This window comes from Oryx dammah, unplaced genomic scaffold (genome assembly GCF_014754425.2).
Source record: "Oryx dammah isolate SB20612 unplaced genomic scaffold, SCBI_Odam_1.1 HiC_scaffold_21, whole genome shotgun sequence".
In the NCBI taxonomy this organism is placed as follows: domain Eukaryota; kingdom Metazoa; phylum Chordata; class Mammalia; order Artiodactyla; family Bovidae; genus Oryx; species Oryx dammah.
In genome coordinates, this window is record NW_024070205.1 from 4,265,229 (window position 1) to 4,282,335 (window position 17,107).

The 17,107-nt window shown below is 42.5% G+C and overlaps 1 protein-coding gene across 1 annotated transcript in view; it reads left to right on the plus strand.

The window, feature by feature from the left end:
* DENND1B (DENN domain containing 1B) overlaps window positions 1-17,107 on the plus strand; it is a 269,985-nt gene that overhangs the window by 80,140 nt on the left and 172,738 nt on the right. The window contains exon 3 of the mRNA XM_040263718.1: window positions 7,220-7,263. Within this exon, the coding sequence (XP_040119652.1) occupies window positions 7,220-7,263 (44 nt within the window). The remainder of the gene's footprint in view (window positions 1-7,219; window positions 7,264-17,107) is intronic.

Below are 17,107 nucleotides of genomic sequence, written 5' to 3' on the forward strand. Positions count from 1 at the left end.
CATTTTTTGGATATACTCTCTTCTTTTGGGTATCCTTTCATAAGTGCACGCTAGCAGTATTCTCCAAACACTGCTGCTGCTCCTCCTCCCTGGGTTTGGTTGCTTCCTCTCACACTGCAGTGGTTTAGTCACTCGGTCGTGTCTTATCTTGTGACCCCAGGGACTGTAGCCCGCCAGGCTCGTCTGCCCATGCGATATTCTCCAGGCAAGGGTACTGGAGCGGGTTGCCATTTCTATCTTCAGAGGCTCTTCCCGACCCAGGAGTCGAACCTGAGTCACCCGCATTGCATGTGGGTCCTTTACTGCCGAGCTACTGTGGGTGTATTTTAAATGCTCTTGTCGGGCCACTGTCCTTCCAGCTTCATCCCTTGACAGTCTCTCTCCTACTTTACATTCCAGATTATTCCGTTTTTTCTTTCATTTCCAAATATTTTCTTTTTTCTTTTAACCTTGAAGACTCAGTGCATATTGTGTCTGCGTTCTGGAATGTTCTCTGCCCACTTTATAGCCCAAGTCAGCCTTTGCTTGTCTAACTCAAGTGTTAGTTTGCTGTGCTTTTCCCTCCTGAGTGGTTTAGCGATTTTCTAAATTAACATGGATTTCCTTGTGCTGCCTGTCCTGTAGTATCCTGTAGGTTTATTTTATTGTGCTACAGCTTTAGGCAAGACCATGCTTGTGCTCAGTCATGTCCAAGTCTTTGCGATCCCATGGGCTGTAGCCCGCCAGCTCCTCTGTCCATGGAATTCTGCAGGCAGGAATCCTGGAGTGGGTGGCTGTTTCCTCCTCCAGGGGATCTTCCCGACCCAGGGACTGAACCTGTGCCTCCTGTATCTCATACATTACAGGTGGATTCTTCGCGCTGAGCCGTCGGGGAATCCCAGATGCTCTCCTTTTCAATATGTTGTAGAGACCAGTTTTGTTTAGTTCACCATTATATCTCCATAGGTGGAGAATTTTCTTTAATGATTCCTGCTCATTTATACTCAAGAGACATCACCATTCTTTTGTCAGGAACATTTTTTGAAATGATAAGCCAGTGGATTTTCGAGTTCAAGCATTCCTGCAGGATACCTTGTTGGTCCAGAAACCTAGACAGCTCTGTGACGTCTTCTCCATGTAGGCTGTTGGGCCTTGGAGGGCAGGGGTTTCTCCTGTTTCTTTAGCATTAGATCTTTGAATAAAGTAAATCAAACTTAAGTTAAATGGGACAGAGAAATGTATTGATTACGGAAATTATTTAAAGTAGCAGCTCCTTAGATCTCAACTAAGGACTGTCTGGTCTCTGACAGCAACGATAATTAAGACACACTTCTCGTTGTTTTGGCTTCAGTTTCCTCATTTGTAAAGTTCTGACTTTACCGTGTGGATGAATAAACACTGAAGGTATAATCAAGCAAAACACTAATATTATATATTTTCCCTATTCAAAAGTATGTAGTCTCTGAACCATGGTTTATAAATGCATAGTTTTAAAATATTCATCTACAAATTCCACCATTTGTACAAATCAACATTCTTCCTGCATTAAAAAAAATAGTGTATTCAAATCACAATATTTTAAGTTATTTTAATTTTGGATTTTAGTTTCAGGCCAGAAACTGTGAAAGGTCTGGTTGTAAAGGAAAAATTTTTACTACATTTTTCTCACTTTACATTAGAAAAAGCTTCAGTCTTCAGGAGTTTGGAATGCTTGCAGTGGTGATGCACAAATAACACAGTAAACACTCTTCTTCCAAATTTACCGATTTAATAAAAATTTGCATATTTTTCTTACTACACTGTAACGTTCTTTTATTAAAGTAAGAGATGAATTGTGTTTGTGTAAAAGCCAGGTTATGTGTTCTTCCTTTGCTGTTTACTTGGCTTCCGGATCGTTGGTAGCACACTTTCTTTTTAAACTAAGTTGCAGAGCCTCCTCTGAGTGGCGGGCGGACCCTGGAAAGAAGACGGACGCAGAGTGTCCCAGGTGTCAGGGGCAGCGTTCCCATCCTCTCAGCCGTAAAATCAGCGTAAAAGGGGCCTAACTCTGCCGGTCAGATCTCATATCTGGAAAGCAGTCCTCGGGGAGCAGAAAATTTCAGTCTCCGCGCACCAATCCGAAACTTGGGTTTTCACTGCTCTCAGAGCTCCTTTGTTTCTCTCCCTGCAGTGCTTGTGAGGCGTTGCTGCCGAGATGGGTCAGATGCAGTGCAAGCAGCCACACGGGCGGGCCCTGAGGGGGCCCACTCCAGACACGCAGGCTCGCGGGTCGAGCACAGCTTTGGGTGCTGCCGTGGAATGCTCGCTGACTGAAGGGAACAGAAACAGGCCGTTTCCCAGGACGTGCCTGGGCCACTGGACGCTCTCCTCATGCGTTCACTTGCGTGTCTTCTGTGAAAGAACAGACGGGGCAGGATAAAGCCACGTAGTGAGTGAGGGATGGAGGAAAGCGGCAGGCTAAAGCCTAAGTAGGCAGAAGCCGCAGATGACAGGGTGGACGGTCAGGGCTGACCAGCAAGGTGAAGGTCCTTGTCTGAAGGTTTAAGTGCAAGGAATCTGTCAAACGGTGGCGGTTGCTGTGTAGTTGCTAAGTTGTGTCCAACTCTTTGCGACCCCATGGACTGCAGCACGCCAGGCTCCTCTGTCCTCCACTATCTCCAGGAGTTTGCTCAAATGCTTGTCCTCTGAGTCAGTGATGTTATCCAACCATTTCATCCTCTGCCCCACCTCTTCTTTTGCCTCTCTTAAGTTGGTTCTTTGTATCGTGTGGCCGAAGTGTAGTTGCTTAGCAACTACACAGCAACCACCACCACTGGAGTTTCAGCTTCAGCATCAGTCCTTCCAGTGAATATTCAGCACTGATTTCCTTTAGGATTGACTGGTTGGATCTCCTTGCAGTCCAAGGGACTCTCAAGAGTCTTCTCCAGCACCACAGTTTGAAAGCATCAGTTCTTTGGTACTCTGTCTTCTTTATCGTCCACCTTTCACAACCATAAATGACTACTGGAAAAACCATAGCTTTGACTATATGGACTTTTTTTTTGGCAAAGTGATACCTGTTTTTTAATGTGCTATCCTGACCTGTCATAGCTCTCCTTGCGAGGAGCAGACATCTTTTAATTTCATAGCTGCTACACTGTCTGCAGTGCTTTTAGAGCCCAAGAAAATGAAATTTGTCGCCTCTTCTACATCTTCCCTTTTTCAGTTTACTCGCTCAGTCGTGTCTGATTCTTTGCGACCCCATGGACTGCAGCACACCAGGCTTCCCTGTCCATCATCAACTCCCGGAGCTTGCTCAAACTCATGTCCATTGAGTCATTGATGCCATCCAACCATCTCATCCTCTGTGGTCCCCTTCTCCTCCCGCCTTCAATCTTTCCCAGCATCAGGGTCTCTTCCAGTTAGTCAGTTCTTCACATCTACAGCTAAAGCTTTTGGAGCTTTTGAAGCTAAAGTATTGGAGCTTTAGCTTCAGCATCAGTACTTCCAATGAATATTCAGAACGGATTTCCTTTAGGATGGGCTGGTTTGATCTCCTTGCAGTCCAAGGGACTCTCAAGAGTCTTCTTCAACACCACTGTTCAAAAGCAACATTCTTTGGCATTCAGCTTTCTTTATAGTCCAACTCTCACACTCATACATGACTATTGGAAAAACCACAGCTTTGACTAGACGGACCTTTGTCGGTAAAGTAATGTCTCTGCTTTTTAATATGCTGTGTAGGTTGGTCATAGCTTTTCTTCCAAGAAGCAAGTGTCTTTTAATTTCATGGTTGCAGTCACTATCTGCAGTGATTTTGGAACCCAGGAAAATAAAATCTGTCACTGTTTCCATTGTTTACCCATCTATTTGACATGAAGTTACGGGACCAGATGCCATGATCTTAGTTTTCTGAATGTTGAGTTTTAAGGCAAATTTTTCACTCTCCTCTTTCACTTTCATCAAGAGGCTCTTTAGTTCTTCTTCACTTTCTGCCATAAGGGTGGTGTCATCTGCATATCGGAGGTTATTGATATTTCTCCCGGCAATCTTGATTCCAGCTTATGCTTCATTTCCCCTTTTATTTGGCATGAAATGATGGGACTGGATGACATGATCTTAGTTTTTTGAATGTTGAGTTTTAAGCCACCTTTTTCACTCTCCTCTTTTACCATCATCAAATGGTAACTAGAAATAGAAGGGATATTGAAAATATTCACATTGAAACTCTCTAACTCTGTTATTTATAAGAAGGGGCTATTCTACATTTCTGTATGATGACTTTTTAATAGGGCCATCATATATTGTGTTAATTTATCAAGATATTAAATTTTGTTTAATATTTCATGAAGAATCCATCATATACTTTTTTATGAGATTCAAATCTTAATAGCTACCATTTTGATAAAACTGCCACATAAACACACACACATGTACGCTTGCACATATAAATGTTTTCCAGAATAATTTCCACAGGACATTAACATCTAAGTATTTTTAGGTGATCTATTCAAGTCATGGGCTTCCCAGGTGGTGCCAGTGGTAAAGAACCTGCCTGCCAAAGCAGGAAATGTAAGAGATGTGGCTTCGATCCCTCTGTCAGCAGGATCCCCGGAGAAGGGAATGGCAACTGACTCCAGTGTTCTTGCTTGGAGAATTTCACAGACTGAGGAGCCTGGCAAGCTACAGTCCATGGGGTTGCAAAGAGTCAGGCACGACTGAGCAACTGACACTAATGTATCATATTCATTTAAAAAGTATACATTTTGTTTTACATGAAGGCATAATCATTTAATATTAGCTCCATAAATTTGTAGTGCATCATTCTTATGTAAGATAATTTTTAAGTGATTTTTATGTTAACCTATGTGGTAATTTTTTTTTATTCCTTAATAAATAAAAAGGTTAACTGTAGAAAGCATGCTTTTCTCAAATTCAAGTATTTGAAAAAAATCTTTTGATCTTAATAAGGAATACAGCAAGAGAAGCCAGCTCATGCTGAAAATGTTGCAGGTATCTATTGAGCTTTGGAATTAAAAACTCAAAATTATGCATCATTGGACTGTACTTTTAAAAAAGCAATATAGAATAGTGAAAATCATGGGATTGAACAGTAACTTTTCACTGATTGGGTACATCAAGTGATATCTTTGATCTAACAAGCCTTTTACCTGGAGTGGAATTCAAATCCTGTGTATCAGTGATGGCTGCTACTTACATTGGGCTTTTAAAGGCTTTTTCAGAAGTAGTATTATCCATTGTACGGTATCCTTTTAAAACACATTGGCAGTAGTCAGAAGTATGTTTTTGACAGAATTAAAAAATATGTAGCCAAAATATTTGTTGAAATGAAAATGAGATGAAATTACTTGCTCAGTCGTGTCGGACTCTTTGTGACCCCATGGACTGTAGCCTACCAGGCTCCTCTGTCCATGAGATTTTCCAGGTAATAGCCCTGGAATGGATTGCCATTTCCTTCCTCAAGGGATCTTCCCAACCCAGGGATTGAACCCAGGTCTTCATTAAAATGGCTTCTTTTTATTATGCTAAGTAGAAGAGAAATATTGTTAAGAAATACTGAAAATGAAAAACCAGTGGGAATATTTATAAAACATTCATTTATATATATGAATAACTGGATATAATAGAAAAGTATCTCTAAATGTCAATTGTATTTTAAATAAGTTTGATGATGTATGCCTACCAACTTATCTATTATTTTAAAAACTGACTTATAGAGGTGCATATATGGGCTTTCAAAAGTGAAACTTGGTATAAAACAAACTATGGTAGTATTTATACATTTTTATTGAGATTTTATTTTATTTATTTTACTTTATTTTTCATTTAAAAAAAATTGAATTATAGTTGATATACTGGGGAAGGAACCTGGAGGGCTATAGTCCATGGTGTCGCAAAGAGTTGGACGTAACTGAAGAATTAACACACACGCATATATAGTTGATATACAGTAAATTTAAGTTATAGGTGTTCAGCATAGTGAGTCACAGCTTTTAAAGGTTACATTCCATTTATAGTTACTGCAAAACAGCTGGCTGTATTCCCCATGTTGTATGGTATGTCCTTCCAGCTTATTTATTTTGGATATAATATTTTGTATCTCTTAATACCACACCTCTGTCTTGCCCCTCACATTTGCCTCGCCCACTGGCAGCCACTCATTTGTTCTGTACACTGTGAGCCTGTTTCTTTTTTGTTTCATTTTTTAGAGTCCACATGTAAGTGATATCATACAGTATTTGTCTTTCTCTGTCTGACTTATTTTACTTAGCATATTACCCTCCAAGGCCACCCCTGTTGCTGCCAATGGCAGCAATTTCATTCTTTTTTCTGGCTGAGTAGTATTACATTGTATGTGTGTGTGTGTACACACACACCACATCTTATTCACCCACTCATCTGTTGATGGACAGTTAGGTCGCTTCTGTATCCTGGCAATTGTAAATAGTCCTCCTGTGAACACTGGGGTTCATGTATCTTTTCAAATTAGTGTTTTTGGCCTTTTCTGGGATGTATACCCAGGAGTGGAATTGCGAGATCCTTGGTAGCTCTGCTGTTAATTTTCTGAGGAATCTTCGTTCTGTTTTCCATAGTGGCTACGCCAGTGTACATTCCTGTCAGTAGTGGAGGGCAATTCCCATTTCTCCGCACCCTCGCCAGCATTTGTTCTTTCTGTTCTTTCTGATGGTGGCCGTTCTGACAGGTGTGAGGTGATAGTTCACTGTGGTTTTAGTTTGCATTCCCCTGATGCACGACGCTGAGCACCTTTTCATCTGTCTGTTGGCATGTCCTCTTTGGGAAGATGTCTATTTAGGATTTTAAGTGGAAACTTAAGGTGATGTATTTTGGTCTAGTTTCTGTGGGCTGTAATATATTTAATTACATATTTACCACATTTATATGTTTTTCAAATTAAAACCAGTATATTAAGTGGAGTTAAATCTGAAAATTTATAGTTTAGAATCTTAATGTCCAAGGTGTATAAATCAAAAATGAGTTGCTTTTGATTTGTAATAGTTTGAACAAATTATTCATTTTATTATTCCTGTTCTAAAGGTCATTAAAACCCTTACACTATCAAAATATTTAATTTTGAATCTCATCGATTATAAATATTTAAAGAAAAACTTTTAAATTATTTTTTAAAAGCAGCTCTGACAATCTTAAGAGTATTTGAACTAGACTGTTGCCGTGGCTGTGCGGTTTTCTCCGGGTAATGCCCTCTGTCTGTTGTTTGCAGATCCGGAGGTGCTGTGGAAGTTCCCAGAGGACTTTGCAGACCAGGTTGGAACCACATCATTTTTAAAAAGCGTTTAAAATTGAATATTGATGATGATCACTGCTGTTACTGCCACTACTGGTACTGAAGCTATCGCTGCATGTGAATCACTGCAAGCGTTTTCTCTTGGTCAGCTCTGAGAATAAAAAGCCATGTATGGAGAGTATCTGGAAAATGTCTGGGAGTTGCCAGCGAGATGATGAAGAGGCCCGTCTTGAAGCTAATAGGAAGTGACTGTTCACAGTTTCCGTGTGTTTTTACACTCTTTTAATGTATCTGTGGAAAGTATATTTATAAACACTTAGGCATTTCCCCATCAGAAAGACCTGATGGTGGGGTTCTTTGAGGAATACCCTTCTGTCAGTAAAACAGAAGGCTGCTGCTTGGCTCTTTCTTAGCTCTGTAAGTAAGACAGTAAGAAGTAGTAACTGCTGTAACTAGGAGAGCAGTTCTTTCCTTGTTACCGTAATATTGGGATCATTAATATATATAAGTTGAACTGGCATTATTTCCTTATTTTAAAATAATTCTTATTTGTGGCTTTATTTTCTTAAAAGAAAACAGGAGACTTCAAAATGAATTTACTGTATTTGTATTTTAAGTGTAATCTTCTCTAGTTCCTTAAGTATTTAGTGTGACCAAAACTGTGAATTATTTCGACATGATGTATGTAAATTGAAAAATCCTTACAGTTTATATTATGGATTTATAACTTTGAAGTGAATTTAAAATTTTAAATTTTTACACAAAATACTACTCTTTCTGGAAATCTGATGAGCAGGTTCCTTTTTTTTTTCTTTTGTCTGCAAAGAAATGGGGTGAAACAATTTTATCTCTGTTAAAATTATAAAATTATAACACTACAAGCTTAAGCATAAGTTAAACTCACAGATATAATTTATAAAAATGAAAGCTGATAAAAGTATTCATTTTAAAGCAGTTCATTCAGAAATATGCAGACATGTGATTTTGATGTGGAAGAATAATTTACAATGTGAAAATCAGTATCTAAGATTAGGAAATTTCACTGAAAAAGTGAGTTCAGTGAGCATGTTAAATATCAGTTAGATTGACTGTTGTTTCACATAATAAGAGAGTATGTGCTTCTAATTTGTCTTTAGCCTTTTGGAGAGAGGATAGACTTATGAGCATTCTAGGTGGGTAAGTCCGTACAGTGAAGATGAGATTTGCACATATGAGGCTTCACTGGGTTCGTTCCTCAGTAATGGGAAGTTACTTCCCTCGGATCTGCCTTTAATGCAGGAGTTCAGTCCAGTCGCTCAGTCATGTCCGACTCTTTTCGACCCCATGGACGGCAGCACTCCAGGCTTCCCTGTCCATCACCAACTCCTGGAGCTTGCTCAAACTCATGTCCATCGAGTCAGTGATGCCATCCAACCATCTCATCCTCTGTCGTCCCCTTTTCCTCCTGCCTTCAATCTTTCCCAGCAACAGGGTCTTTTCCAGTGAGTCAGTTCTTCGCATCAGGTGCCAAAAGTATTGGAGTTTCAGCTTCAGCATCAGTCCTTCCAATGAATATCCAGGACTGATTTCCTTTAGAGTTGACTGGTTGGATCTCCTTGCAGTCCAAGAGACTCTCAAGAGTCTTCTCCAACACCACAGTTCAAATGCATCAGTTCGTCAGTGCTCAGCTTTCTTCATGGTCCAACTCCCGCATCCATACATGACCACTGGAGAAACCATAGCTTTGACTAGATGGACCTTTGTTGGTGAAGTAATGTCTCTGCTTTTTAATACGCTGTCTAGGTTTGTCTCAGCTATGCAGGAGACCTGGGTTCGATTCCTGGGTGGGGAAGATCTCCTGGAGAAGGAAATGGCACCCCACTCCAGTGTTCTTGCCTGGAGAATCCCATGGACGGAGGAGCCTGGTGGGCTGTTGTCCATGGGGTCGCAAGAATCAGACAGGTCAGTGACTAAACCACCACGATGGGAAGTTAGCTTAGAGCCTTGCTGACTCATTTCACTGTGGTAAAATTCGGTTTCTCTCTTGCTCTTTCTCGTTCTCTCTGGTCTCACCTCCTGTCCAGATTCTTTATTTCCTTGTAATTTCTAACTCTTAAAACTGCCCCTGAGAATTCCTAGGGCATCTGGAGGCACCTCACTTTGGGTTCGCCTAAGTGATGGCGTGCTTGTGGAGTTCAGCTGCAGTGAATTTTCCAGTGAGACAGACTGTTGTTCCTCTTTGTGACTGATGAACTGGTGATAGGAATGTCTTAGCTGTTGCTTTGGTTCCCACATCTGTGAGGTCAGGGGAACATTAATAAGCCCTCACACACGGAGTGAAACACAGAAGCGTTTGACCACGTAAAGTGGATGAGCATTCATAACCCTCGGGATTTCAGGGCATAGCAGTTCTCGTAGACTTTGTGAAAGGAACTTTAGGTAGTATTTTGTTTAACTACTTCATTTTATACCTAAAGAAACCACACTTCATGTGGGAATCCAGCCACGGGCTGTGAAGAATGGTTTTGTTATATGCTTTTTGGTGAATATTCTGAATACTACAGATGACCCGTGGTGCTAGTGGTAAAGAACCTGCCCACCGATGCAGGAGACTTAAGAGACATAGTTTTGATCCCTGGGTCAGGAATATTCCCTGGAGAAGGGCAAGGCAACCCCTTCCAGTGTTCTTGCCTGGAGAATCCCGTGGACAGAGGAGCCTGGTGGGCTACAGTCCATGGGGGTCACAAAGAGTCAGACAGGACAGAAGCGACTTAGCACAGCACACAGTACTCTGTATTTCTCATCGTTTTTATCTTTTCCTGGTTTCGTATATGAATTGTCTACTTCTTCCTAAACAGCCTTTTCAGTGGATCTGAGATGCTTCAGTAGGGATAATTCTTTTTTAAAAAGCTCTTTGTTTAGCTCTCACTGTGTACTAGGCACTGTGCTGGGTGCCTATGTGCATAATTGATTTTATCTTCGTCCTTCCAGTACTGTTAGGAGATAGTATCGGTCCTGAAACTGACACTTAAGTAAGAAACTGGCCTGATAACACACTGCTTAGAAGAGGCAGAGCTAAGACTTGAGGGCAGGTTTGTCTAACTCAGAAGCACGTGCTATTAACAAGTAACGTATATTATTATTTCTGCTTGGAATGCTGACCCAAGCCCTACTTGCTTATTTTAGCTCTTAAAAAAAAAAATTTAGTATATAAAGTCCCCTATCCCCCAGTATCTTTATAATTGGAAAGCAGTGTGCTTTTTAATCCACAGAAGTAATAGCAATTCATTTACTCCTTTGGTTCTACCTCATGGAGCTCTTGATCCATCATAGGCATTTATTATATGGAAAGTAATAAACCAATTTTGATTTGGTTTCCTTCTTTTGGCAATAGAAGAACCAGTGGGACAACCCAAATCACACTTCAGGAGGAGTTGTAATTGATTTGATTTTAGGTTTTTTTTTTTTTTTTTTTTTACAGTGGAGAATTTTGTGTAAGGAGAGCAGGAGATGAAACTACAAACGTAAATTGGGCTGAGTCTCAGCAACAATTAAAGGCCTTGCTTAAAGAGGTGGTCCTTCCAATGAACTTAAGGAGAGTGTGATAAAACAAGTATGTTAGGAATATTGATTTGGAAAAGATTTCAGTATGGATTGGTCGAGGGAGAAACTGGAAGCAAGGAAGTAAGTGACTTTGCAGGAGACTAGCTGAGGAGTAACTAGGATCTGAAAGAGTTGGTTATGTTAGGAATGAAAAAGAGGAAGAACGTGTTGACCCTGAAGTAAATCCACTGCCAGCAAAGGTAGGTTTCTTTGGGATCCGCAGAGAGTTGCATCTTGAGGTCTGCAGCTTGAGCTCCGTGCAAGTCCCACAGGGCAGGCGGAGAAGAAGTCTTTTATAGAAGAGAGACAGGACGTGGGAAGGGCCGTGGAGACCAAGAGTCTGTGGCTTTTGGTTGACAGAGCCCTTGCCTTGCCGGAAGGAAGCGGAGCTGGTCTTCTTCCTGTTGGGCTCTGTTAGGGCCTGAGAGCTCCCCCTTCTGGTCACCCCAGTCTCTTTCGTTCAGGCTCCTGTTGATTAAGTTTTTGCAGGCGTGAAGTGGGGAGCCTGCACGCAGAGGTGTTCTGGGCTGCATGGGGTAGGGAAGAGTAATGAGAGGTGGAGTTGCATTTTGGCACTTGAAGGAATGTTGAATTATCTTCCATGCAAGTGGAGGAGACTCTGGGGATTCGGGGAAAGTGGAGTTGTGCACCTGTAGGAGATGAAAAGGTGTGAATGAATTAGAGGGTTTACAGACAGATTTAGTCGATGTCAGTTTTATGTCTTGCAAATGCATTGAGGACTGTGGCTGAGAAGATGGATGCAGAAGAAATGCTGCCCTTCCTGCCGCAGGTGATAGCAGCGCCTCCTGTTAAATTCCAGAGACCTTCACCACTTCAGGATGTAATGAGTAATTTTGTCTCTTTTTGCTGCTGTCAAGCTGAGCTCTCCATTGCTCTTATATTCCTGTTGTTCACATTTACACTTAATAGCTTGATGCTATTTTTCACAGTACTTGACTTTTTGCCCATACTTTCTGCTTGTCATTTTCATGGCTCGCGTTTCTTTATCTCAGCTGTTTTCGTGTTCCGTTGGCCTCGTAAGGCCATGGTTGGTCTGTATTTCTTAAGTAAGAGGACTCAGTCTTTGTGAGCGAAATATACCTTTAGAAAATGGTCAGAAATCAAACCTTACACATGCTGGACACAGGTCTGTGTTTGAGTCATGGCTTTGTACTTACAGTGTATGAAGTGTTGCTTTTGGCAAGAGTTTTTATCTCTCTTAATTCCTCATTTGCAAAATAGGGCTGATTCTACTGATCTGACAAAAGGAGGATAGGAATGAAGTCTGTGAAGCATAGTGCCGGGCTCATGGGAAACACTCCATGAAGGGGAGCCAGCAGTTTTATTATTATAATATTGTAAGGCCATGAATATTTATTCAGTTATGATGACCAGATAGAACTGCTTTATGTAGAATGTTGTTTTTGTGGTTCGATAACTAGTTTGAGAATTTTGCTGCTTTATAGACCTTCAGGAAGATTTGTAGTGTTAAGTAGGAAGAAATTTTTCCTCTGCCCTTCTAGGCTCTTTGGGTTGGTCTTAGAATTAAACTGACATCAAACAGATGAACAGGAGACAAGCAAACAAAAGTCTAATAACATGTCCACATGGGAGCGGGGCTGCCCTGGTGGCTCAGTGGTAAAGAACCCGCCTGAAGGTCCCCTGCAGGAGGAACTGGCACCGCACTCCAGTATTCTTGCCTGGAGAATCCCATGGATAGAGGAGCCTGGCAGTCTTTAGTCCAGGGGGTTGCAAAAGAGTGAGACATGACTTAGCAACTAAACGACAACATGTGGGAGAGACCCAGGAAAACTAGGAACTTGCCAGAAGAGCTGAAGCCTTCTCCTCAAGTACCATGTTCAGCTAAAGACAGGAGAGGATGTCCAGGGTAGTGGTCTGTGAACTTGGAGGGAGAAAAGCAATTCTTGTGGAGAAGGAAAAGCAGGTGTCTGGTGCACAGATGTGTGCTGGGCCTCCAGAGAGCCGGGGACACAGCGTGACTCTGGTCTCTAGGCTCGTTCCCGCCCCCCACGCCACCGCCGCACCTGGCCCACGTTCACAGAGATCTCTGGTGATAGTTCTGTTCTGGGAACGGGCCCTCTGTCTAAATTCCTTTAGGTGGTTATGGGGGAGGGAGGAAGACCCACTTCCTCAGTCTCAATTTCTTAAATAATCAGCCCCAATAAATCCTCCTGCCAAAGAGACACATTTTGTGGTGGCAGATATTGCGTCCCAACAGTAACACGAGAGATGCTTTCAGGATGGCTCCCAGCAGAAGTCTAAGACCACGGAGCCGTAATCTTTTAGTGATGGCCGACACATAGACATCCCTGGGTGTATCTGTGTCATTTTTAGATAGGAAAAGTAGCGTTTTGAGGAGCTGGCCCCAGGCCATATTTCTGACTCGCCTTTAACTCCTTCCTCTTGCAGTACTTAGTTCCCTGTTTGGCCTTTGATTCTGGGCTGTTTCTCACGCTTCAGATGCTCTTTTCCATTTCTCTTCCTTTATAACGCAGATTAGATGTTTTATCTGCTGTGATACATCGGAGCATTCCTCCTGTTGGTGTTGCACAGTCATCTTTGCCTTTCCCGGTTGCTCAGTGATAGCGGGTCCGCCTGCAGTGTGAGGCCCAGCAGCTGTGGGTTCCATCCTGGGGTCAGAGGACCCCTTGGAGGAGGAACTGGCAGTCCACCCCAGTATTCTCGCCTGGGGAAATCCTGTGGACAGAGAAGCCTGGCGGCCACAGTCCCCAGGGCCACAAAGAGTGGGACACGACTGAGCACGCCCACAGTCATTTGGGCGTCACTGTGTTTACCCCGCTACCTGGTGTGGAGGACTTGTTCTTATGTGTCTCATCCCAGTAGGAGCTCCCACTGAAGCCTCTTTCCCCAGCCAAGGACTTTCTATATTAATTTTTGACCTATGTTTCCCCCTCTCAGCTGCTCTAATCAATGTGTCATCAAATGCTATTGCTTGTGCCTCTTTTACGTCTTGTAAATCTGTCTTAACTACTTCTAAGTTCCTTTCCTTAATTCACATCCTCCTAACTCTTTTCACCTCTGTTTTTGTCCCTGTTTAATATATTTTCCTTTGAAATGTCACCTTTCCATGAAGTATTTTTTTATGTGTGCAGAAAGCACGTCCTAGGGGTCAGTGCTTACTAAACTCACTGGGCAGGATGTGGGTCTCTCGCCACCATTGTTTCATTGTTTCGAAGCTTTTCTGATGCTTCTGTGTCATGGTTTTAAGTTAGCCTGCTTGGTTTTGTGGTTAAGCAAACCTGCTTTCTTGAGTGATCATAAACTTTCAGGGGTCCTCCAAAGTCCCCTAAAGCAGTCTATCTGCAGTCCCCTAATGGGATTTCTGAGATAACTATTTGATTGTCCTATTCTATCCCTGGCTCTGACTGTATACTGTCATTGGGCCTTACAGTGTGCTGGGCAGTTTTGGAACTGCTTTACCTGTCCTCGTAATACCCTGTGAGCCTGAGGGGCTACGGTAATTCCCACTTTACAGATGAGAAAGCAAGGCTGATAGGGCAGGAGTCACACAGCTAGAAAGTAGCAGAGGCATCATTCTAAGGCAGTGCGACTGCAGAGCCTGCTGAGCTGAAGGCTGGGTAAACCTGGTTCTCCCCACTAACACCTTCAAGGTGAAGTCCAGCCCTCTTAGCAGGATCACGCTCTTGCTCAGGGCCTCTGTTTCCATCTGAAGCCTCTTCTTGCTCTGTCTCCCTCCCCCTTTACCTAATAAGGCAGTGGTCTGCATTTCATAGCAAACATTGGTTCCCCTTTTGGATTAACCCCAGCCATCCACCTCCATTCTCTCCTTGAACATGGAGTCCTTCGGCCTGAGATGCCCGTCTCCTGCTTGCTCTCCCCTCGCCTGTGTTTCTGGCCTCGGCTCAGAGGTCATGTCCTCCGGGGAGCCCTCTGCGTCACCGGCCTGGATTAGATGCGCCTCCCCCGAGTTCCCCCAGCATTTTGTGTTTCCCATGACACTCACCAGATCTGTCACCTCCCTACTTTCTGTTTACTCCATTAGGCCAGAGGTTTCCAAGACTAGTATTAAAGAATATTTTTTTTTCTTATTTTTTTAAAAATTTATTTATTTATTTATTTTTTTAATTTTTACTTTACAATTCTCTATTGGTTTTGGCATAGATTGACATGAATCCACCACAGGTGTACATGCGTTCCCAAACATGAGGGGTATAATCATAAACAGTGAAAGTGAAAGTCAGTCATGTCCCACTCTTAGGGACCCCACAGACTGTAGCCCGCTAGATTCCTTTGTTTGTGGGATTCTCCAGGCAAGAATACTGGAGTAGGTTGCCATGCCGCCCTCCAGGGGATCTTCCCGACCCAGGGTTTGAACCCTGGGCTTCCCAGGGGGTGCAGTGGTAAGGAATCTGCCTGCCAATGCAGGAGACACAAGAGATGTGGGCTCGATCCCTGGGTTGGGAAGATCCCCCTGGAGTGGGAAATGGCACCCATTTCAGTATCCTTGCCTGGAAAACTCTGTGGACAGAGGTGCCTGGCAGGCTATAAAGTCCACGGGGTCTCCAAGAGTCAGACACGGCTGAGCATGCACCCATGCTCCTGCATTGCAGGCAGATGCTTTACCGTCTGAGCCACCAGGGAAGCCCCTCCATCCGTATGAGTGAGTGAAGTCGCTCAGTCGTGTCCGACTCTTTGCAACCCCATGGACTGTAGCCTACCAGGCTCCTCTGTCCATAGGATTTTCCAGGCAAGAGTACTGGAGTGGATTGCCATTTCCTTCTCCAGGGAGATCGTCTTCCCAACCCAGGGACTGAACCTGGGTCTCCCGCATTGTAGACAGACGCTTTACCGTCTGAGCCACCAGGGAAGCCCCTCCATCCGTACAGTTAACCTTTCTTCCTTTAGAGCGCCTTGGCGTGGCTAGTTAAACAGGCATTTTCTCGAATAGGTACTTCAAGTGTGGCCTTGGTTGTATAGTCAGTGTTTCCAGTTGTATCCTGGGTGAAATGAGTGACATTTTTATTAAACTAGTGCAGATAACAGTATTGCCATGAAAATTAAAGGGGCCTGGTAAGAGTTTCTGAGGGAGGGAAGGAATCAATGAGAACTAGATGTAATTTAAAAATTATATTTCTGTTCACAGAAGCAGAGTTTATGGAATGGTTGTGGGTTACAGACAACTTAGAAAGGAGGCAAGGGCTTCCATATAAATGTCCAGAAAATAGAACATTTTGCAACAGCATCAAACATATTTCAAACAGTGAAATTTCCTGCATTAGTTTATTCAGTGCAATGCAGTAAATTATTGTTCTGCTGGATGTTGACACAGCAGTTTCATGAAACTTTACTTTCTGCTTCCTGACTAAAAAGAGTCTTGGCGATCCTGACTAAAAAGAGTCTTGGCGATCCTGACTCAGTCCAGTGGAATGGCCTGAGCATTGTCAGTTCAAAAACCTGCACCCATGAATCTGTTCTTTGAAGTGTCAGTGGTTGGAGGTACCCGAGATGACCACTTCCACTAAGCTCCAAGACTGACCTTTGTTGAAGACAAATTCTATAGCTTCTAACAGTCTTTAGGGTATCAGAAACAAGAGTAAACCATCTGCGGATGATAGAGACTTAGTGGGCTGTGGTTAATTTATTAATGATTATGCTCAAGTGTGAAATGCCTGTTGAAGTTTCATTGTAAAAGTAAAACATGGAAAAGGAAATTTGCTTGTTTCTATTGGATGAAAATAAGGTAATAAAACCATTCCAAAAAAAGGTTTTAGACAGAATGTGTGTAAGAACAATGTGTAAGCCTGTTTTCTGAGACACCAGTTCAAGTTATGTCTGATTTATGAAAATGGGTGAACAGAATTTTTATAGAGGAAAGATCTTGAGAATGTAACATGCAGTAATCCTGAGGCATAATATAGCGAGAGTATCCTCAGAGTATCAAGTAAAGAGACTCAGTGAATCTGGAGGAGGGCTCAGACAAACACATTTTTATACAACTTCGAGGTTAAGTTAGGTGCATATCTAGCTGGGAACCACTGGTTTAGACGAGTCAAGGGATTTAAAATAGAGAAGGAAGGTTATGTCCAGGTGAACATTGTAAATAACAACTGAAACTAGATCTCGTAATATTTCGTTATTGTTGCCTCGTATCACCAGGCAAAGCACTGCTGGGAGTCTGGTGAGTGTAGGAGAACTCAGCAGAACTATTTCATAAGAGATTTGACCCTTGTTTTCCTGGAGAGTAAACCATATTCTAGAGAGCAAGGGTGTTGGCATGTC